This window comes from Sus scrofa, chromosome 6 (genome assembly GCF_000003025.6).
Source record: "Sus scrofa isolate TJ Tabasco breed Duroc chromosome 6, Sscrofa11.1, whole genome shotgun sequence".
Lineage (NCBI taxonomy): Eukaryota > Metazoa > Chordata > Mammalia > Artiodactyla > Suidae > Sus > Sus scrofa.
Window position 1 is genome coordinate 138,442,020 of NC_010448.4, and position 24,232 is coordinate 138,466,251.

At 40.3% G+C, this 24,232-nt stretch overlaps 1 protein-coding gene across 3 annotated transcripts in view; it reads left to right on the forward strand.

Moving 5' to 3' along the window:
* The window catches only part of CRYZ (crystallin zeta), a 26,083-nt gene extending 7,060 nt beyond the window's left edge, over positions 1-19,023 (forward strand). The window contains exons 3-9 of one of the 3 annotated variants that reach the window (XM_021093604.1): positions 828-980; positions 4,804-4,967; positions 9,800-9,851; positions 13,825-13,974; positions 17,365-17,466; positions 17,563-17,658; positions 18,092-19,023. In XM_021093604.1, coding sequence (XP_020949263.1) covers positions 828-980; positions 4,804-4,967; positions 9,800-9,851; positions 13,825-13,974; positions 17,365-17,466; positions 17,563-17,658; positions 18,092-18,256 — 882 coding nt within the window. In that variant the 3' untranslated portion in view covers positions 18,257-19,023. 3 annotated transcript variants of the gene reach the window in all.

The window sequence follows — 24,232 nt, forward strand, 5'->3', positions numbered from 1 at the left end:
GCTATAGCCAGACTCTTAACCCACTGTGCCTTAGCAGGAACTCCCCAACATCAGGCTTTATCTGGCTTCCCCCAAAGGTCCTTTCATTCCTTCTGTCTTTGTACATATTATTCCTTTAACTTGAAATACCCCTTTTCTTCCACTCTGAAAGAAATTCTATGATTTCAGGCCTAGCTCAAATACCACTTCCTTTGTAAGGCCTTTCCTTACTCTTGTAGCAGAAGCAATCAATCTGTATTAATTAAGGTAAAATTAGCTTCTTAATAGATGTAGCATCAAAATCTCAATGGCTCAACAATAGAAAGTGATTTCTCATTCACTAAATTCCCGAATTCTACAAGGTTGGTGGATAGTTTGCCAGCAGTGATTTAGGGACCCAGACTTCCATCATGTGGCTCTGTCACCTTCGCCATCTTTCCTCTGAGGTCGCGGTGAACCCTCTGCATTGCCTGGGACAGTCTCTGTGGGCCAGGCCTGAAAGTAACTCTCCTTATTTTGTCCACATTCCATTTGGCTGCTCATAACTGTGAAGGAGCCAGAAAAGAATATATTACCTACCCGGGGGGGGGGAAGTTCCGTGAGCACGTAGAGGTCTCTGCAACACATCCTCTCAGATATTTCTACCACTCTTTTCCCCAAAGGTTTTCAATATAGCACATAAAACATTCTGTCTTATTTTTCATTTATCTGTTGGTTTGTACAACTAGACTGTTAGCTCATGGAAAGTAGGGTTTTCCTTTCCATTTTTTAAGCTGCCATCATCACTCTAGTCGTAGCAGAATGGTCACTAAATGCTCCATGTGAACTAAAGTGCCCTGTTGTTGCAGGTTCTAATCAAAGTCCACGCATGTGGTGTCAACCCAGTGGACACGTATATTCGCTCTGGTACTCACAATATGAAACCACTTCTACCCTATACTCCTGGTTTAGATGTGGCTGGAATAGTAGAAGCTGTCGGAGAGCATGTATCTTCTTTCAAGGTATTACATTTTTAGTTATTTCTATTTCGGTTTAGTATATACATTTTTTTTTAAACATTTTAACTTCACAATGTATCTGTACTTAAGTCTCTGAAAGAGCCCATTACACAATTTCTGCCACTTGGGGGACTCCTCTAGTCAAAAAAGAAAGTATCTTTTATGTAGAGACCTTGCTTGTTTGCATTGTTGGGAATAAGCACTGGGTAATTTCTGTATCTCTACATCCCCGCTGAATTGAACCAGGATCCTTTGATTTAACAGAAAAACAGAAGGAAAGAAAATAAACAAGGAAATTATACTATTTCCTAGCTCTTGATAATACACAGCCAACACAGTTTTTTTTATTCCATCTCTGAATGCAACTTCACAGAATAAAGGGCAGACTGATTCTTTTGAATAAGTGAAAGATGAAAAAAATACAAGGTCAACTGTACATTTTAGAGCTGTGACTCAGACCGAGGTGATTGAGTCAGGGAAAATGTTATGATCGGGGCTTTTGTTACTTATGTGCCAGAAGACATAAAAACATAGATAGTATATTCCTGTTCCAGCATCTTCCCCCACCATTCCTTGACCTGTTCAACTATGGCAGCACATTTACCAAAATCAAACTGAGACAGTAAAGATTAACGTGGCCCCAGCCTAGGAAGCCAGACATATTCCCACAGCTTTCCTGCCCTCTGCCTGTGGCAGGCTGGCTTCTGCACTCACTGCTCCACTGAAAAGATGCTTGCTAATGTCACTAATGGCCTGTAGATCTCTGGAGTTAATGGGTCTCTTGTGACTTCTTATGACATTTGACATTCTCAGCCACTTAACTTTTTTCAAAAAAAAAACTTTGTTTCATCTTCTGTGACATGGTTTTCTCCCTTTGTCTTTACCCCTTTTCTCTGGGGAGCCTCCTCAAGCTGCTTTTTCTCTGGATGTACCTCACATCCTGGTGTTGCCAGTTCCCTGTACCTTCCAGGACTCTGCTTTGTGTATTGTCTGCCTTCTTCACTCCCGTGGTTTCCATTGCCACATGTGCTATCTTGAGCTTCAACTCTTCTACGAAGCTCTGGACCTGTGCTTTCAATACGGGAGCCACCAGCCACAGGTGGCTATTTAAATTCAAGCTCAATTAACATTAAAAAGTGCAGTTTCTCTTTCATACAGGATGGACCTATGTGGCTGGAGGCTGCCCTATTGTAAAGTGCAGATGTGGAACAGTTATATCATCACAGGCAGTTGTGTTCTGGGCAAGGGACCCACGTGCTCAGCCTCCAGGAACCTCTTACTTGTTGCATTTAAAACAGCTTATTTTTTTCTCACATCAGACCCTCTGCTCCTCTCTCTCCCTCCCCATGACCTGCGGTGCATAGTCTCTTACCTGGAATTTTTTTGCTTTCTTTCTTTTTTGTGTTTTTGTTTGTTTGTTTGTTTTTGCTTTTTAGGGCTGCACCTCTGGCATATGGAAGTTCCCAAGCTCGGGGTTGAATCAGAACTACAGCCTATCCCACAGCCACAGCAATGCCAGATATGAGGTGTGTCTGTGGCCTACACCACAGCTCACAACAACACCAGATACTTAACCCACTGAATGAGGCCAAGGATGGAACCCACACCCTCATGCATACTAGTCAGGTTCATTACCGCTGAGCCATGAGGGGAACTCCTGGATTTCCATGAAAGACACTTCACTTACCACCCTCTCTCCTTTCCCTTGAACCTATCCTTGCTCTATAAGGAGTACTTTTCGTCTTTTTTTTTTTTTTTTTTTTGCTATTTCTTGGGCCGCTTCTGCGGCATATGGAGGTTCCCAGGCTAGGGGTCAAATCGGAGCTGTAGCCACCAGCCTACGCCAGAGCCACAGCAACGCAGGATCCGAGCCGCGTCTGTGACCTACCACAGCTCGGGATCGTTAACCCACTGAGCAAGGGCAGGGACCGAACCCGCAACCTCAGGTTCCTAGTCGGATTCGTTAACCACTGCGCCATGACGGGAACTCCAGGAGTACTTTTCTAAAATGTAATTCTGACTGTTTTACAACTCTGTTCTAATCCATGCATTAATTCCTTTTACATTTCAGGCTATCGTTGAAACTGCTTAGGTGATAAAAGAAGACTGTTCTGTGTGTTCTCTCCCATATTTCCATTCTTATCTCCACACCGTCTCACCTCGTACCTTATTCTTTAGTAATAACTATTCTTCACTGCATACCACATGTTCTTTTATCTCTGTGTCTTTGTTCCTATTGGCTCTTTCTGTTTGGCAGGACTCAACTGAAACTTATAAACATGGGTCCAAGGGGATAAAACCTCCAGCTTTCATTTCTTTTCATTTTGTCTCCTAAAAACATGACATCCACACATTAGACTACTCATTGGTTTGGAATGAAGGCTGGTGATTTCTTGACACTTACTCCTGCCACTGGCCCTTTACTTATTTTGTTTTCTTCATCCATGATGACTCTTCCCAGTGCTCATTTTCAGAATCTTGTCCTACCCTTCCAAGCCCACTCCAGATACTAGCTTCTTAGTGAAGCTATTCTTCATTCCTTCAACTCAGACATAATTCCTTTCTTTTGCTTGTACCCATCTTTGGTGGTTTGTCTTGTTTGCCTTGCTTTGTAATTATTTCTGTCATTTTCTTCCCTATTCCTGGAGCTTGAGATTAGGGAGAAGGTCTGGCTGTTAATGTCCTTTACAGTACTGCCTTTCATAGTGGATTCTTCGAACAAGTTTGAATTTTATTGCAATCAATGCAACATGTTTTTAAACTTAAAAACAAGATTTTTTAGTTATGTTTGACCATTTGCAGGCAACATTATCTTTGACTCTTAGATGCCTTTTGAGTCTTTTTTTGTCCCTACTCCACTACATAGTGACTAATCATAGGACAAATTTAAGTATATTGAGAGTTATTGCCTAAATGTTTTGTGTATTCCAAGGAATACTTAGTTTTTGTTTGTTTGTTTGTTTTCCCAAGAAAGAAGAGATAAGGGAGGTGAGTGTGCTGGGCAGTCTAATTTCCCTCATGTGCATGTCACAGAGGGAAGGCCTGTGGTGTCTGGAAGTATCACTCACCCTTGGTTATGCATCTGCTTTTCGGTAGCAAGGACCCAATAGATGTTTATGGAGAGTTTGTAGTGTTTCTGGTGCTGTGATGGATCCAGATCCCTTCCTGGTTCATCTTTGCTGTCAGGATCTAGGCAGAGTTGCCTGCTTTTTGGTATATGCGTGAAAAATGAGGGAAATACAGGAAGAAAACTACGGAGAGGATTTAGAACAGACATTTTGTGTGTGGAAGAAATCTTACATTTTATTTTTTTCTTCTCCTTAGTATTTTGGACCCTCCCCCCCCAAAAAAAATTGGTGTATATTAACTGCCATTTACTAACTACCTGATCTGAGGAAATTATTGAACTTTTTTGTGCCTCAATTTCCTCATCTGTGTAGCAGAATTAACTAAAGGGAGATAATAAAAGTGCTTTCCTCATAGGCTGTTTTGAACATCAAATTAGATAATACTCACTAGACACTTCCTGCAGTGCCCCAGTAAGCTCCCAGTAAAGTTTAGTTATCATCAGCATTAGACCACACTACATGTTCTCTTTATTCTTGTTTTTCCTATTTCCCTTGATTTTCCTTCTTACTAGTTCCATTAATAAAATATTTAAAAATGATCAGCATCTTGAAGTTCTTTTTATGAGACCTTAGGGTGTAGAAGACAATATATAAATGCTCACTTATTTCTTGTTATAAAGTTGCATCATCAAGGACTGAACCCATTTTGACAGCGTTTTTAATCGCTAAAGCATTTATTAAATTATTTCTTTCTCTAGAAAGGTGACAGAGTTTTCACAGTCAGCACGCTCTCCGGGGGCTACGCGGAGTATGCTTTAGCAGCCGACGACACTGTTTACATGCTGCCAGAAAAACTGGACTTTAAACAAGGAGCTGCCATTGGGATCCCATATTTTACTGCTTGTCTTGCTCTGCTCCACAGGTAACAACACACTCTGTCAGTTTTTCAACCAGCATCAGAGGAGGGCAGTATTAATTGGAAGAGGATAATATATAATTTACTATCCTTCCTACCACCCGTTCATCTATCTGTCAGTCATTCTCGGTTACCATTTAGTTACCATTAAGCATCATGGAGCAGAAACTGGACGATTGGGAGATTGTCTTAATCACTGAGGAGACAAAGAGTGTCTTTGTCTTTGTCTTTGTCTTCAAGATGCTCACCATCTAGTAAGGGAGGTAGACAAGAGTCATAATGCTGATTAATAATGTGGAGGACTAGTAGTAGAGATGTACCCAGGGATTTATGGGCGATGTAAGACTTAATTTAAAGCCATCATTCAAAAATCTTGTTCTCCAGCCCTGGAAACCAACTACTGCAACTTAAAAGCCAAGTATAGGGCTCTACCGAGACCCGCCGGTCAATTTCTATGGCCGGTCAAATTCCATGTTTTAATCAAATTCCCTAGGTACTTGAAAAATATCAGAGGGAATTATCCTGGGGAAGGGTAGTTGAAAGTGGAGAGGACATTCTAGACAGTGGGAACAGCTGGTGGCGGGGGAAACATCGTGGTATCTGGGTTGAGCTCTAGCAACTTGGTTTTGTTGGATAGACAATTTCAAGGCAAATGTGAAAGATAAGGTTGGAACATAGTAAACTCTCAATAAATGTTAGCTGTCATTATCAAATGACTTCAGATTGTAAAAAGCTAGATTATAGAGCTCACACATTTTTCCGTAAGGGATTGGGGTCATGAAGAATGGATGTGATGACAAGAATGGAGAAAGAGGTGGGAGGGAGTTCTAGGCAGAATTCTAAGGGCCAGCGCATGGGTCATGGTAGGAGAGGTGAAGAGGAGAGGACAGCTGTTTAGGGAGTAAAATCAGAAATATTTCATGAGTGTTTGCATGTAGAGAATAAAAGAGAGAAAGAGCTTGAGAAAACTTAGAGCTTTATAACTTAGGTAATGTTTAACTTGACAAAGGGAAGGAAGGAAAAGTTTCAAAGGGAAACTGAGTTCAGTTTTGGACGTGAAACTCGACACACATGGTTGCGGAGAAGTCCAGCAGCCTGTCAGATGAAAGAGTTTGAAGCTCGAAGGCTGGAGATAGAAATTTGGGGCTGTCAGCATGTGGTGAGAGTTGACGAAAGGGAAGGCATTGAAATCCCTCAGGGAGTGAGAAGAACAATGGAGTAAGAATAGAACCTTAGTGAACAGTGACATTTAAGAGTGTGGTCAGCACAAGGGGACAGAGTTGTCAGAGAAGCAAAGGGAGTGTATCCCAAGGCCAGCAGAGGCTAGAGGTCATCGTGTCTGTGAAACTTGTGTTAAGCTCGCCTGTGTTGAAGCTAGGAAGACCCAGGTTATATACTCTCCAGCTGCCACGGTCACATTACCTTCCTGTCACAGCTGTAGTTTGCTGATTTGAAAAATACAGATAATAATAGCACAGCACATCCCTCATGGGGAGTGGTGAGAATTAAATGAGTAACGCACGTAAAGCTCTTAGTGTGAGCATAGCACAGAGTAAGTGTGTAGTCAGGGTGGGTAGTGTGAGGGGTAGCAATTGCTCTGAGGAGGGAAGCTAGCTGTCAAGTGCAGCAGTGAGGTCTGTTTGGAAAAAATAACAGCTGGGCTTGTAAATTAGGAGGTCATTGGTGGCTTTTGTCAGATCACTTTCAGTAGAGTTGTGGACTGAAGGTTGATTGCATAGGTTGAAGAAAGAAAAGGAAATTGATTCTTGAATGGAGACAACTCTTTAGAAATGGGAGGTTCAGGAGTTCCTCTCGTGGCTCAGTGGTAACAAACCTGACTAGTATTCATGAGGATGTGGGTTCGATCCCTGACCCTACTCAGAGAGCTAAGGATCCTTCACCACCATGAACTGTGGTGTAGGTTGCAGATGCAGCTCGAATGTGGTGTTGCTGTGGCTGTGGCCAACGCTCTGATTCACCGGGGTCCCCTCCATATGCCACAGGTACAGCCCTGTAAAACAATAAATGAATAAATAAATAAATAAAAAAGGGAGTTGACAGGCAGTGTGGGGGGGGGCACTTGAGAGTGTGGGAACTAAAGTGTTTCTTTTAAGTGTGAACAGGACTTAAACGTGTTTATACCAGAGAAAGGATCTAGCAGAGAGGGAGAGATGGAGGGTTTGGAAAAGGGGGAGGTGGCAGATGGAGCAAGATCCTGCATAAGGCAAGAAAGAAAGGACTTAAGACAAAAGTAGAGACACTGGCTTCAGATATCGAAAGGAGAGCTTGTTTGTTACACCTGGAAGAGGTAAAGATGGTGTGATTATGGGAAGGTGTGGGCAGGGAGGTGGGGTGTGGAGGGGACTCACATGTGACTGCCTCACTTTTCATAATTAAATAGGAGGCAAAGTGATCTTTTGAGAATCAAAACTGTAGTGGCAACAAAATGCATGGTTGTACATTGTAATATTAACCCAGGGCTGAAATATTAGTGGCAGAATGGAATAGTGCAAGGAAATGAGAGCACTGGAGAGAAAGGGGGGAGAAGGTGGGGCAGGGTACACAGGGGTCTTGACTGACTACAGGAGGAAGTGAGGCCAGGAGCAGCAGGAGGGCAGAACTAGAGCCCTGGAGAGATGGCAATCTCAGCAACGTGGAGGAACGCATTTCAAGAGATTATGGGTTTACAGAATCAGGAAGGAGATTATTGTCATAATATTGATTATTGGGGTCTCAGGTGGATAGCTTAGGTGTGGTTATTGGGTGTGGCCCTGAGAGAGAATGGTGAAAGTGGAGGAGAATTCAGGGATTGTGATGGGGGTTACCTCCCCATGAGTGTTGAAATCTCCAGATGAGGGTGGAAGAGGAAACCTGTGTGCCAGGCCCCAGTCCTCAGTAACTAGGCTACTGCAACAGCAGGGAAGGCCTGGCCACACGCTCGAGCCATGGCCCCAGGGGCAGAGGATTGTCAGTCAGGGTTCTCTAGGAAAACAGAACCAACAGAATGTGGATATCGGTGGATTGATTTGCGGAGGCCCAGTGAGTTTAAAGAATCTGATGGTGTAGACCAGCAGGCTGGAGACCTGAGAAGAGTTGCAATTCAAATCTCAAGGCAGCATGCTGGCGAAATCCCTTCCTGCTCTGAGAGAAGTACTTCTTTGTTCTGTAAGGCCTTTCACTGATTAGGCGAGTCGCATCCACATTACGGAAGATAATCTGCTTTACTCAAAGTCTACTGTTATCCAAGAAGTACCTTCTTGGAGCTCCTGCTGTGGTACAATGGATTAATAGTCTGCCTGTGGTGGCTTGGGTCTCTGGAGGTACATACAGGTTTGATCCCCAGCCCGGCACAGTGGGTTAAAGGATCTGGCATTGCTATGGCTGCAGCTTAGATTGACATCCAGAATGTTCGGCCCAGCCAAGATGACACATGAAATTAACCATCATGGTGACTCTACATAAGGACAGAAGGATTGTAGCCATGGGATCCAGGGAGGGTTAGCCTGCATTCTTTCCACCCACTGCAGGTCTAGGGATTTAGGAGAATGTGCTTAGTGGTTGAGGAATCATTTATAAGATTTTTAAAAATTTTGTTTTACAGCTGCACCTGCAGCCTATGGAAGTTCCCAGTCAAGGGATTCAATTGGAGCTGCGGCTGCTGGCCTACACCACAGCTACAGCAAGCCGGATCCTTAACCTACTGAGCAAGGCCAAGCCAAGACCCATGTCCTCACGGATACCATGTTGGGCTTTTAATCTGCTGAGCCACAACAGGAACTCCTGTCTATAAGATTTTTTAAGAAATCATTGGGAAGTATTTCATACTCCATAGTATAGCATTAATAATCCTAGTCCCTTACATTTTTATTTTACTTTTGAAAATGTCAAAGTGGTGGGTAATAGCTATCTCAGTTTATCGTCCCAAACCCTCAGTTTAGCTCACTGCCCTCAACCCCCATCTCCAGGCAGGTGTGTGGGAGAAACTTCGTTTACTGACTCACTGTTGCCATCTGTCTGCTGTTGGCACAGGGCCTTGAGCAGAACTCCCAGATGCTGTGTTCTTACCCTGAGATTGAACATAGTGTCTGTTCAGGGCAGCCACTCCCATTGTCCTAGTGAGTAGAGATCCTCCCTTAGAGTCAGATCTGGGTCATAGTCCTTGCTGGCTTGTGACGCCAGCACTGTTCATCTGGAATGATAAAGCATCCCCTCTGTCCTGCTGCACCTTCCTTGTTTTCAGTGCAGTAGAAAAGTAGTGGTAAGAAGTGAAAAGAATCTTATTTCACCAGAGGGTCTAGACATTTTAGAGAGTGACAGGGGAACCCATGTGATAGGCTTTATTGTATTTCTTACTCTCTTACCATCACTGACTCAGCATTGCTTTCAGAGCCGAGAGCTTAGAGGCTGCGTAGCCAGATGTTCAAAGGCTTGGGGAAGGGGGAGGGTAGTGGCTCTCTTTGCTTGGGTATTCCTCTGGACCATGGAATAAAGACTGAGCTGTAATAACCCTGCTTTGAGACCCCACTCCTCTCAGATAAGCAATTTCACTTAACCTGCAAGGCCTCTTAGAACATGATTTCAGCATCCAGCACGGTGCCTGGCACAGAATAGCCTCTCAATAAACGTTTCTTAAGTAAATAAATGAAGGTTGTCCTGTATCTGAAGAACCATTGTTTGACATCGTAGAGCCTGGAGAAGATCTTGGGTTGTGTATCAGTGAGTTTCCTCTTTGGTTAAGTGTTAGTTGAACTGAAGGTAGGATTTCTTTATGCATTATCACAAACATTGGGCTTAATTAGCTCCAAAGTAAGGCAATGAACCTATGCTTTCTTTTTCAGTGCCTGTGTGAAAGCTGGAGAAATTGTTCTGATTCATGGGGCTAGTGGAGGGGTAAGTAATTCTTTTAAGTTTATTTTTTAAAGAGCTTATAAGACAAAGAGTGTGTGTATGTGTGTGTGTGTATGACTGGGTCACTGCTTTATAGCAGACATTGGCACAACATTGTAAATGAACTATTATTTAAAAAAAAAAAGAGCTTTGTAAATTTCACGTTTTCTTTAGGTTGTTTTTAAAAGCCAAATTTAGAGTCAAGAGTGCTTTTTTTCTTTTGAAGCCTCTTTAAAATTCTTGTCTTCTGAAGGTGACTCCCTGTCATTAGTTTAGCATTTCTTGGTTAATAAATTCAACAGATTACCCCATCAAAAATGTTATGCATTAGGTTTTCCACCTGTGTTGGGTATAGACCAAGATAAACTGGCTTTGTTTTTCTCTTCAAGTAGCGAATGTTATAAGAATATTTATTTAGAATTTTAAACAGTTCCTTAAGGTTTATAAAAATTCCCTATTCCCTTAGATAAGGAAACTAAGGCTCATTAAAGCTTTACCTCTGTTGCCCCAGACAGCACTGCAAAGCCACACTGTGAGCGCTTCCTCCTTTCTAGCTCCCTGCCCCTGCTCGCCTGCTGCGCTTTGATGACATTCATGGAGTGCACAGTGTCCTTAACACCACAACCCACGGCTTAAAACTCTGATGTGGGGGGGCTCAGAATTTATAACCTCAGCCCTTCAGTGAAATCACCCAACGCAGGGCTGTCAGAAACCTCTTCAAGAAACTGGCTGTCAATCTGCCTCTGAGGAGCTTAGAGGAAAAGTTAGAGCTCTGAGGTTGGAATTTAACAAGAAATCCACATGACCTCTATCCTGCATGTAGAGGCTTTAGAAATTTTGGAAACCAGACTTCACCTTTTTAAAATACAGGGCCTGGGGCAGGATGGCTCACCTTGAGGAAGCTGGCAAAGCCATTCAGAGCACAGTGTATTCCAGAGAGTAGGTGGGAAGCAGTAACCTATTAATGGCACATTGTTCTGGGACTAATGAGAGGCATCCTGAAGATGCGAATTTGCCTGTAATGGTGGCCAGATAATACAAGCAGAGAATTCAGACCTCTGTGTGTTTGTTACTTTACACGGATGAATCAAAGGTTTCACACCCAGCTTCCTATGTACCTCCAAAAGATCAGTTGCTGCAGGATTGTATGGATCAGACTATTTATTAAAAAACACCAAGATTATCTTTCTGGAGCTAGAGAAAATATGACAGATACACCTTGTCAAAAACTCGCATTGTTTAGCTTCACCAGAGAGGCTATTCAAATTGGTGTTAAATTCAGTTTAATCCTGAATAACTAAAGGATCTGTCAAACATGCATTTATTTAAATTGCTTTGGTTTTCAGAGAGCTAACCTTGTGCTCTGTATCAAAGGGAGGAGATTTCAGTAGGAAGGGGAGAGAAGAGTTTAAAGAAAATCTCTTTTTTATTCCCTTTACCCTCTTATAAAGAGCCCGGTCGCTTCATCATGGTTTTTTTTTAAAAAGCAAATCCACCGTGTTCTCTGTGCTGGCTGAGTTTGTTAAATCCAGGGCTGGCTGGGATAGGCTGGCGACCTGGTGTGTGAAGCTCTTCTGATCCTCCCTGCCCTATCAGAGGGAAACAGTACCAGGTTTTTGTCTCGCTTCTGTTTGTACTTTCTGTCCTCATTTAAATCAAATTCCTTTGGGATTATGGTATGTATTTAAAATGGTGTCGAATTTTCGAACACAGCTATCATCCAGGTATGTTGGTGGTGGGAAGTGCCCCATTTCAATGTCAGCAAAATAAATAGAAGAAAAATAGTTGACCCATAATGGTTACATCATCTTTTGAAGGAATATTTTTAGTAGAATTATTGACAAGAATAGAAAAAATAGCACCTTTAAAATAGCTCTTGAGTGCCCCTTTCAAATACTTACAGCATAAGGAGAAATATTTACATTAACCCTTAGGTTAAAATGTGGTTTTAGTAGAGGCCCTTTTTAAAAAATTATTATTGAAAATTAAAGTAGCAAAAATCAGTTGTGCTAACCCCATAGTGCCATATTATTTCACGGAATTGAATGTCTCTCACACTCAGTAGACAGTGAGTTCTGAGTGTTTGTTTTAGTTAAACAAACCCTCACCGTAACTCAACTGGCTGGGTTCAGGCTCATCACTCCCATATGCCACACAAAGGTCTATTTCAGGCCTGCGAGCCTGTGATTCTATTACAATTTTAATTAGTTTCTATCATCATTTTTTCATTTAAATTCTTTTCTATTATGCCCAATCCATGATGATTTTATCTTTCTTTAAATCAGTGGTTATGAATAAGGGGAGATTTTGTATCATCTCTCCTCCCCCTCAGGGGCATTTGGCAGGGTCTGGGGACACAGCTGGATAAAGGAGTCTGGCATCCAGTGGACAGAAACTACCCATGCTGCTAAACATCCTTCAAAGCACAGGATAAGCCCCCACAGCAAAGAATTACCCGCCCCAATAGTGCCAAGTTTGAGAAAGCTTGCTCTAAATGGATGTGGCACTTCTCTGTGCCTTTCATTTGGCATGTGATCGAAGATGTATTTCCTAGTATTGCAGTTTAATTGCTTTTATCTAGATTCCTGCAATAATTTTATTTCTCTTTATACTAAGCACATTTATCCAGTGATTTCATCCAATCCTCTGGCTTTAAATACTTCTATAAACTGCTGAATCTCAAATTTATGTTTCCAATTGTGAGTTCTTTTAAGCCCAAACCCATATTCGGCTGATGACTGATCATCTTTAGTTAGGTGAGCACTGTACAGAGTTGGTGCCTTCTAACCCTCCTCATCCCAGTCAGTCCACCCCGTTAATCTGGCCAGAGGCCTGGGAGACATCCTTGATTTCTCTCTTTTGCTCACCTCTGCCTTCAATCTATGAGGAAGCCCTGGTCTTCCTGTTCCCATTCCCCCCACTTTTTTGATGTTCTTTTAAAAGCCAAGTTTAATTTAGATCCTATCCCTCTCCTGCTTCAACTCTCTAGTAGTTCTGCATTGCTCTTAAATATAATCCAAAGCCTTTACATCCAAGGCTCTGTGTGCCTTGGCTTCTCTGTGCCCCTCCAGCCTCATCTACTCTCTCCTACGTGCCCACCCTCAAGCCACATTGACCCTGTCTCTGACCCTTGAATTCCTCAAGCCACATTGACCCTGTCTCTGACCCTTGAACTCCTCAAGCCACAACCATTCTGATACTCCAGGAGGCTGCGCAGACCTTCCCATGGTGGGCCTTTGTTCATCCAGGTCTCATCTCTTCAAAGTGGCCTTTCCTGATGATCTAACTTGCCCTTTTCCATGTCTCTTTATAACCCAATAGGCTGTTTTTTCAAGTTCTTTTCATTTTCTGAATCTACCTTATTCACTTATTTGTCTGGGTGCTTATTATCTCCCCCACCCCTTCCTTAGAATGTAAGTTTCTTGCATGAAGAACCATGTCCAGCATGTAGTAAACAATAAATTTCATTATAGTAATGAATAAATTAACTTACCCATTTGTGTACCTCTCTCCCACTGAAGTGGTAGAGGCCTTACATTTGTTATGTAGTACTTTATATGTACAAATAAAGTATGAGGTCAGTGAGCGTGTTTTGATCATCTTTAAACTCCATTCTCTTCTGCACAAAGCAGATGGTCAGTGAACGTTTTGTGCAGTCTTTGTAAACTCAAGCTCTACAGTCTGCTGTGGTCCACCTCCTATTTCTATACATATAAGCTTCAGTTTGCTCATCTGTGGACCAGGGACAATAACAGTATCTACCTCATGGGCTTACTGTGAGGATGAGATGAAGCAATGTGTAAAACGCATTTAGTGTAACACCTGGCATAATATTACAAGTACTCAAGTTAGCTGTTGTTGTTCTTATGTCATTGTTTAGACTCTTAAATTTCTTAACGATAGGCTCATTATACATATTTCACATTTGCAAAGATGTAAAGAATCTAAAACTATTGGTCTGTATTTTGTTTTTCAGGTTGGAATAGCAGCGTGCCAAATTGCTAGAGCTTATGGCTTAAAGGTTTTGGGCACAGCTGGTACTGAGGAAGGACAAAACATTGTTTTGCAAAATGGAGCCCATGAAGTGTTTAATCACAGAGAAGTTAATTATATTGACAAAATTAAGGTAAAATTGTTCTATAATTTTATGAATGTATGTTTTTATTTCATGGGAGACTTACATGTTCTTTTTTAAGTTCTTTCTTCAACTACTCTCCTAAAATTGTTTTTTTTTTTTTTTTTGCCTATGTGTGTTTTAAAGTTTTAATTAATTTAAAAAACGGAGCTGTCTAATTTTCAAAACTTCATTATCATTTTGTCAGGTTTATTTTTACCAAATAAAATACAGCCTTTCTAGAGGCTTATAGCTATAAACATTGATATTCTCTGATGCAAATCACATTTTAGTAAAGCCACAGCATCATATTTACAGCTGTGAAGGGTTTTATATATATATATTTATATGTATATTGTGAAATGATGACCACAATAAGTCTGTTACCATACATATTTTTCCTGTGATGAGAACTTTTAAGATCTGTTCTCTTCGATGGATATAATACAGTGTTATTAACTACATTCTTTGTGCCATAATTTATATCCCCGTGACTTCCTTATTTTATGATTGGAGGTTTGCATCTTTTGACCACCTTTAACTCATTTCACCCATCCCCCACCCCCCACTCCACCTCTGGCAACAAAAAGCTTTTCTTAATATAATTGACATAGGTGTCAATTTTCCATAGAAGGTACTGTTATCCACAGATTACACACTGGGTCTGACTAGCCTAGGGCTTGAATATTATTTGTTTTCTGGATGCTTTGGAGGAGGATCACTACCTCCTCCAAAGCGATGAGATAGAATTTATTGTTGCATAGAGTCCATTGCTACAGCAGAATTCAAGTGGATTCTGGAAGTTCTCCGTTTGTACTGTATTTGCACTTAACTAAACACTGATTACTTTGTCATCTTCAAACTACTTGCTCATGTTGAGAAAGAATTAGGATCTTCCAATTACTCATTACTGTGTAAACAGGGTCTTTACAAACTGAGAAAAAATGTGAGTGAGAGTTTGTTTATTACCCCTAAATCATCTTGCCAAGAAAGTAAAGGCACCCCTTTGTTACATGTCAAGGGAAGCTTCAATTGAGTATATACTCCGAATACCATTATCTAAGAGTCTAAGAGTATTTACATAGAAGATAAATGGCCAGTTATTTTAAGAATATGTTTTTGTTTTGCAGTCTCATTTGAAGACGTGAGGCCTTGTAACTTCCATCTCTTCTACTGTTTCCTTGTGGTTGAGTCTCATTCTCCAAAAACATTCTCTTAACCTTTTCTCTCCCTCTCACCTCTCTCCCCTTTACCACCGCACTTCTTGAAAAAGTAGGGGTGTACTTACTGTTCTTCCTCCCTTACTTCCCATTGCACTTTGCTTCCACCTCAGTTACTTGGACTGCTTGTGCAGGGCACTGATAAGCATCTGATTACCTACCAGCTAGCTGCTCTTGTCTCTGTCCTCATCCTGTTTGAACTTTCAGGAGCAGTTGATCCTGCCTACACCTTCTGGAAGGTGGTTCTCTTCTCACTTCTCTGACTTACTTTAATTCTCCTTCCCCTTCATGGTACTTACATGTGGATACTCCTTAGCTTTTTCCCCTTGGTCTCCTCTCTTTGATGCTACACAGATCTATCTTGTACACATTCTTTTTTTTGGCGGGGGGGGGGGGGGGCTTTGTAGGGCCATACTTGCAGCATACGGGCATATGGAGGTTCCCAGGCTAGGAGTCAAATCAGATTTACAGCTGCTGGCCTACACCGAAGCTCATGGCAGTACCGGATCCTCAACCCACTGAGCAAGTCCAGGGATTGAACCTGCAACCTCATGGTTCCTAGTCAGATTCATTTCTGCCGTGCCACAACAGACTCCTTTTTTCTTTTTTTTTCCTCTTTCTCATACACATTCTTATACCAGTGACTTCCAACACCATCTTTGGCCTGATTCCCTTACGACATCAGTCTGCTTGACCTTATCACTCATCTGGGCCCCCAGAACAATAACCCACATTTCATTCCTTATTCCCATCGTTTAATTACCATTCTCCCTCCCACCGTCAAGTTGGTCCCTTATCTGTTGGTGTCCTCTCTGACATGCCTTTGAAATATGTCTCTGTTTCTCTTTTCCAGACACCAAGGTAACGTAGTTTAGCCTCATCTTCTCCAGCTTTGACTCCTGAGCACCTTCTCTCCTGTTTCCAGTGTTATATGATTCTCTATCTTTAAAAAAAGGAAGAAATAAGTCTTCAGAAATAAGAGAGCTCCAGGAGAATAGGAATTTTCATCTTTCTTGTTCCTCGCTGTACTTCAGTGCCTAAAACAGTGCCCGGCACAAGAAAATTAATGAACACCTGCCCCATAAAAGTCCAAATGTTTTAACGTGGCATTCAGTGCATTTTCAGTCTGAACCAACTTGCAGTCTTCTGTCTTCTACCTGTTTCTCCCCCCCGCCATCACCTTCCCAGAAGCTGGGCTGCATTCCAATTCCAACTTGTCCTCCAATTCCAATTCCAGCTTGTCTTCCCTGCTGGGCTGCCTTCCAATTCCAACTTGAACTCCTAGTTCCTACATCTTTGCTTTTCTGTTTCTTCTGTCCAGACTGACTGCCTCGTGTCTGGCTGCCTTTTGCCCCGCTCTTTCTTCTGTTTCACTTAAGAAACTCCTACTCATCATCCATCAGGGGCCATTTCATCATCTCTGTGCTGTTATTTTTGACCTTTACAGGTGATCAGAATTGTAACTTTTCCCTTTTCCCTTTATATCCTATAGCTTATTTCTAATTCAGTACTTAGCCCAGCACATCACATGATTGTAGTGTTTCCCTTCTTCCTACTTCGTTTGGAGCTCTTTAGGTCCACCCTGACATTCCTAGGACCTCGAACAATGCCTGACACAGGTATTCATTTTTTTTGTTGTTAAGATAAATGAATACAAGGTAAACATGTATAGCTTATTTTAGATGTTTGAAACCAACATCTGAGAGCCTAAAAGAAGTGTCAAGCTGATTGTAAACCACTTAGAACAAAATTAAATGCACACACACAAACAATCCTGTCACACCAGTCAATGATTTTTTTCTTATGTTTTTTTGCTTTTTAATAAAAAAATGGGAACCTTGTTGCTATTTTGGGTTTTTGGCTTGTTTCTTTCTCTATTAAAATACATTTTGAATATAGAAAATTTTCAGCTAAGGAAAAAGTGTTTTATAGACAAGTTGAGTCTTAAGCACCTGAAAATTATAGGCAATTTTATTTCATTATTTTATTTATTTAATATAAATCTTTATCATTTGGATGTTTTAGCTGATACCTTGGAATTATATCATCATTATTATCTTAAAATTTGCATTATTAGTGTTTAAAATTTAACATGTCATTTGAAACATTTCTGTAATACATGGGGATGTGGTAACAGTTTTTTTTTTTTCTAATCTACTCTGCATTCTTTTATGTTATATAGAAATCTGTTGGTGAAAAAGGAATTGATGTGATTATTGAAATGTTAGCTAATGTAAATCTTAGCAATGATTTGAATCTTTTGTCACATGGAGGACGAGTAATAGTAAGTCTTTTTTTAAAAACCACTTTGAAGTTTTACCATAATTTAACACTATTTTGCAGTAATCTTTAATGATAAACATTTTCTTTTTCATACTAGATTGTTGGCTCCAGAGGTCCTATTGAAATAAACCCTCGGGACACTATGACAAAGGGATCTAGCATAAAAGGAGTTGCTCTCTATTCATCAACCAAGGTGGGAAAAGAAGTGACTCTGATTTTGGTAACTTAAACACTGATGCAATTTTCCTTGTCAGGCAGACTGAAAGTTTAGGTCAGTGTTAAACTTAGTTATTAAGTGGGTTACGGATTAATCCCTGGAAGATAACTAGGGTGATAATATCATTTATTTTCCAAGCTAGAGCACTCATGAAAGAGAACAGAGATCCCATTAGTAATTACTAATTACTTTAGGACAACAGGTGCCTTGTAAACTGAGGCTGCTGCAGACAAATTGCACTGATAGTTAACCTGCAGAGAACTACTTTCTTTATAGTTCGGGACAAGTTGACAAAAGCCATGCATTTTTCTTGGATTCTGAAAATTTTTAATGCTTCTGAAAATTAAGTCTTATGTTCCTCTATTAAAAAACAAACAAACAAACAAAACCTTTTTTTTCTTTGCCTTAGGAGGAATTTCAGCAGTTGGCAGCAGCCCTTCAAGCTGGAATGGAAGTTGGTTGGTTGAGACCTGTGATAGGTCCTGTGTATCCACTGGAGAAGGCGGCCCAGGCTCATGAAGACATCATTCACAGCCGTGGGGCTACTGGGAAAATGATCCTTCTCTTAAAATGATTACTCCTTCCTTAGATTTCCTATGCAATGAGATGCTTTAATTAGCATCCATTCGTTTCAGTGATCTTGTTATATTTGAAAACAAAGTTTTATCCTTGGAGATCACAGGCATTGGAGTATGGTTTACTTTGTGTCTGGCTGTATTCTTTATGCCTGCCACCTCATCAAGGAGTCATCCCAATAGGAATTAGAATGTTGGTAGTCTCTTGGCATTGGTGCGCATTACAGAAATTCCTAACTGATGCTTGATCATTAATTCCCTACTTTTGACGAAGACATGCTAATTCAAAATAACACTACTTGATTTCCAAGCCTACTTCTCCTTATAAAGCTTCTTTAGTCTGATTAGTCCAGAACTATATTGGACTCTGAAAGTTTTCTGGACTGAAGTAGACCCCTTTTCACCAAAACTGATCTCATCTAGATCTATACATCTCTCAGAGGGCAAGATAACATCCAAAGAAATTTATTCGTTTTCCAGTATTTCCCAAAATATTAGAATATTCAGTAGGTTAATGATTGATTACCAGTGGTCCATATATTCTGTGAGGACAGCAGCTTTATCTTTGGTATAATATAGTAGGCACATAGTTTACAAATAGGTACTTTTTGATGGATTCAACTTCAAAGTGGATTTAGAATTTTCAGTTTGTATGATGAAGAGTGTATATTTTTATTAAATTAATAAATGAATTAACACATTAAGAATGATCTGCTTTTGTTATTATAATGTGGTAACTGCAATGAATTCCATAGGAAATTTAAAACTGTTTTTCTAGTTTGTCTTATGTATAGTACTTGCCTTGCATCACTTCACATAGCACCAAATAGTTATTCCTAACAGCATTCTGTGTTGGAAGTCTTTCTATCAAAGAAATAAAGTGATGGTTATGTAGAAATTTTGCCATCAATATCATGTCCTAGGAAATGAGGTTGGATTGTTATTTTTGTTCTTGTTTTTCTTCATGTGGACACAACGTCCTACATGTTGTTGTTTTATATGGTTGATTTTCTTGGCTGGATTTGTTCTGTTGAATGACAGTTTCTAGTTTGAATGTAGAATCCTGCTTTAATAGTGAACAGAAAGCACTGATAAATTCTATAATTGAGGGCTATCATTGGCCTTTGGCTCTGTGTGCCATGGTTGAAGTGTTGTTGCTGTTAGCCTTTCCCAAGTTTATTCACTATTCCTTTACAGGTCTTATAGAGTGAAGTAACATGTTTGAAAAAATTCTTTAAAAAGCAATGTCATGAATCCAGAGACCAGCATTTTATATACATCTCATAATGGAGGATTTCTTCCCATAAAAAAAGATTAAGGAATAATTATTCTATTAAAGTCAGTTCAGGGAGTTCCCCTGTGGTACAGTGGGTTAAGGATCCCGTGTTGTCATTGCAATGGCTCAGGTTGCTACTGTGACACAGGTTCAATCCTTGTCCCGGGAATTTTCACATACTTTGTCACCACCAAAAAATGTCAGTTTAATCTGTTTTCACATTTGCCTCACCTATAGAATAAGCTAAAGTATACTGTGCCTTAACATTTTTCAAAATCCATTGACACAGTTCAGTCAATTTCAAAAGCAAAACTAGCCAAACTTTATGCATTAACTATCATATTTATGATTATTGGCATTGGATGTGTTCCTGCATGAATCTCCTTGTCATTCTAGCTCTGTTCTTGTTCCAGTTTGCAGCAAACTATATTCACTGCACCATTGGTTCCTGTAACCCAAGGGCTCCCACCCTAGTCACAGTGCTGTCCTCTGATACAGAGGGGAGCATAGCCTGTAGAATCAGTGAGCATTATTTTGTGTTTCTGCCATCTGAATTTCTGTTCCTGTTTGCTTTGACTTTAGAATCATGTTGGCTTAGAATCATACTGCAGTGAGAGATCAGATGGATCACCCACTATGAGCCTGAGAAGGTGAGACATCCTGCTGAAGGTAACAAGGTTATTAGGTTCAAGCTCAGCTGACACTTTTTTAGTGGGCTTTTGAGTTTTATTTCCAGACCTTTGATGTTCCTGGTTTGCTGTACCTCTGGCTACAGTAGGGGGTGAGCTGCTTGCTCTCCAGCCTCATTGTGCCTGAGATTCCTACTTACTGACCTTATTAATCATCCTTGCCTCAGCTGTCACTTATTTTCTGATTCAACAATCTCTTGAAGGGATTAGTCTATTTATCCATTGTTTCAGAATATTTATTGAGTACTTAGAGTCTGAGAGGGCACCATGCTGGAATTGGAGGATACAAAGATATGTGAGACATAGTCCACATCCTTGACCTTGGAGTTGAGTAGGGACAAGAGCCAAGTAAAACAGAGTGAAAAGTGTCTGTACTAAAAGACTTATTTTAAGGAATTTTCTCATACAATTATGTGGTCTGACAAGCCTGTACCTGTAGACTAAGCCCGCAGAATTTCTATATTGCAGTATAAGGCAGAATTCTTTCTCTAAGAAACCTCCATTTTTGTTCTTAAGGCTTTCAACTCATTGAATGGGGCCTGAGTGCATTGTTGATGTTATCCTCCTTAAAATCAACAGGTGACTTTGTGAACACATGAAACAAGATGACATTATGTTGACACAAAACTGACCATCACACGGGGTGACCTAGGGGCACAGATGAGGGGCACTCTGTAGCTTGGAATTTCTAATTACATTTAATATTTTGATGCATCTGTTTAGCCCTCTCTGTCCATAATAGCTTTGGCCATAGTAGTGTAAAGTAACTTGGATGTCTCTGAAAGGGGGAAAAAAAATGTATTTTATAATGTCCTTAGCTCAGCTTTATTGAGACAAGAAATCCTGTGTGTGCCAAGGGGCCTCCACAATTCGCAATGTGAAAAGCTTTTTCTGCACAAGATAACTCAAGGACAGCAAAACCTCTTAGGTCACTTTGACCTGGCTCTCAGCCTCCTCAAGCATGTCTCACAAACAGGAAAACACCTCTGCATAATCTTTCTCTTTCTGACACTCTTGTTTTCTTTTTGTACAGTTATTTTTTTTAAATGTCATTTAAAAAATATCATCAGGCAATTTTACTAATCCATAGGGCTCTAGGAATAGCTCATATTATGGGAACTTCCTCCAAAGAAAGAGCTTAGGAAATGTATCATAGAAAGAAATGTAGATTCACTTTGGCCTTTGTCAGTCACTGCTAGGTGTTGATATGGACAGTACATGTATGTTCTTTAAGAGGGAGTCTCAAACCATTTGAATGATTCAGGTGATCATTCAGCATGTGTTAAACAGGCCCACAGACTAGCAGTCCTGGATTCACTCTTTCCCAGCTTCATGTAGAAATACAAAGATTGCAACAAAACTAGGAACATAAGAGGAAATCCTGTGTCAAAAATCCTTTGGAAATTTATACTAACTCCTGTGTCAATCATTTGATTTATTGACCTGAATTAGCTGCAGGGTAGGTAAGAAAAAGCCTCCATTCAGCCACTGTCTTTAAAGCAGGCCACAAGAGTTACACTGCCTAGAAAATCAAACCTCATATTACACAGAAATGATCTGAGCTAGCCAGAGCCATGGCCACCCCTCAGTATCTCCCATCTCATTGCTTTCATCTGTATTTTAGAGACTGCAGTTTTTAATTCTTGGTATAACAGTAGATTCAAGAGGAAGGGGTACCTGGTGCTCCTGGATGTACCCCCAGAGAAAGCCTTGCAGATGGGAGGAGAGTGGCGGATTCCCAGATTACAGCAAATTCTGGTAAATGTACAACTTTCAACATACTGACTAGCAAAATCGGAGCAGAAGACTCATGACTTAGGTGAGTGGGCACTGGGACTGACATAGGCACTTAGGAGGCCACCCTACTCCAGGTATAGATCCGAAAAAGAACTGAGCTCTCTTATAAGCAGGGAGGGTTAAGGGCAAGGGGTTATGGAGGCAGAAGACCTGTTTTTTTTTTTTTGGCTGCCCTGGGGCACATGGCAGGGGATCAGATCCGAGGAGCAGTTGCAACCTACACTGCAGCTGTGGCCACACTGGATCCTTCATCCACTGTCCAGGGCTGGGGAAAACCTGGATCCCAGCACTCCAGAGATGCCACTGAGCCCACTGCACCACAGTGGGAACTCCATACCTGCCCTTAAATCCTGGCTCTCCTACAGACCATCCTACTGACCAGCTGTGGAGCCCTGGGCAAATTACCTAGTGATTTGGAGTCTTGTTCCAGTGTAATGTGGTAATAACGTCTACCTCAGAATTTGTACAAATTAAATAATGTAATGCCCATGAAGTACTTATTAGCACTCTGTTTTGCACAAAGAAATGTCTGAATAATTATTTCATTTTTATTAACCATAAAGAAAAAGTTGAGAAAAGGGTGAGGAGTGAAGAGGTGGCATCCTGAAATATGCAAAAAAATAAAAGGAAACCCCAAATGCAAAAGTCCCATAGGAGGTACAGATGAGCATTACTGATTATGACCAAGTCATATGGGTAAATTTCATCCCTCTTCAAAAATGTAAGGAAAAGAGGAAAAAGTAAGAGCAAAAATATACTTGCAACCTTGAATTATAAGTATGCCACCCTCCAAAGGACCTAGGAAAATTATAGTTTCCTGAACATATCAAAAGAGCTAAGCTTATTCACTGATAGTATTTATTATGTCTGTGCAAAATTAATGAAAACTACTAGTAATAAGCAAATTCTTTATATTTTTAAATGTTACATAATTAGATATCAGAGGGGAGTTGATAGAAGAATAATTATTTACAGTCCTGTTATTCAAACCTGGAGATGCAAGAGAACAAATGGAAAAATTATTAATGAGTTCAGAAAGTGGCTAATTGCATAATAATAAGACAAAAATTAATATAAACCAGCTGATCAGCTAGAAGATACAATGGGAAAAGATCTCATTCACAATAGCAGGGTACTATATTAATTTTAAAAGTGAAATGTAAGTGACAAGTTTATAAGAGATGCACAAGATCTTTAAAAAGAAATCTATAAAACTCCTGGATGACAAAGAAGAACACTCAAAGAAAGAATTTTTGGTCAGATTCATGTAAAGATTTTCCTTCCCCTCACAATCTAGAAATTCGAAGTGATTCATACTAAAATCTCAATAAGACTTTAGGAACCTGAAAAAATGTTTCTAAGGTAGGGTGTGTGTGTGTGTGTGTGTGTGTGTGTGTGTGTGTGTGTAAAAGGGCAAATAGCTAGAAATTTTCAGAAAAAAAAATTAGAACAAGTCCCAGAAGATATGAAAAAATTTTCCCCAAGTTAGAATGAATAAAGTAGAGACATGTAAGTCCAAGAATAACAATAGATCAGTGGAACGAAATAGAATCTAGAAATGCTCACTTTTGCAGATGATAAAAATAGCTTTTCAATGGGGGGAAATGTTACTCAATAAGAGCACTGGCTCCTCATTTGAAAACAAAAAGTTACAAAATGCAACCTAACTTAATACATTACGTTTAAAATTATATAAAACAAAGACATGACAGAATATTTTTACAGTCTTGAGGGATGAAAAGTCCCTTATGCTATTACTTAAAAATCCAAATTATAAAAGAAAGAGCAAATTAGGAAAAGGAGAAAAAGATCTCTGACAACAGGTAAAGATCAGTAGCCATTAAAAAGTCTTCAAATAAATTAGTAAACAATGAACATCCCCCTAGGAGAAGTGGTCAGAGTTGATAATCCATACAAGAATAGATATATATAGCCAGAAAATTTATGCAAAGAGTCGTTCAACATACAGCATACAGGAAGTGGGCACCCAAGGACTATTGATGGGCGGATAGAATTGTTTGTTCTGGAGAACAGATAGGCAGTGTCTTTAAACTTTGGGCCCCCTTTAATGACATGTCTGTAGAGGCATATGTCAAGATTGTTTTTATTGCAACAGTGCTTATCATAGTAGAATATTGGAAACAACCTAAATTTTCATCAGTTGAGTGATTAAAAAGCTAGTGCATTCATACAGTTTAACGTAATGTAGCTGT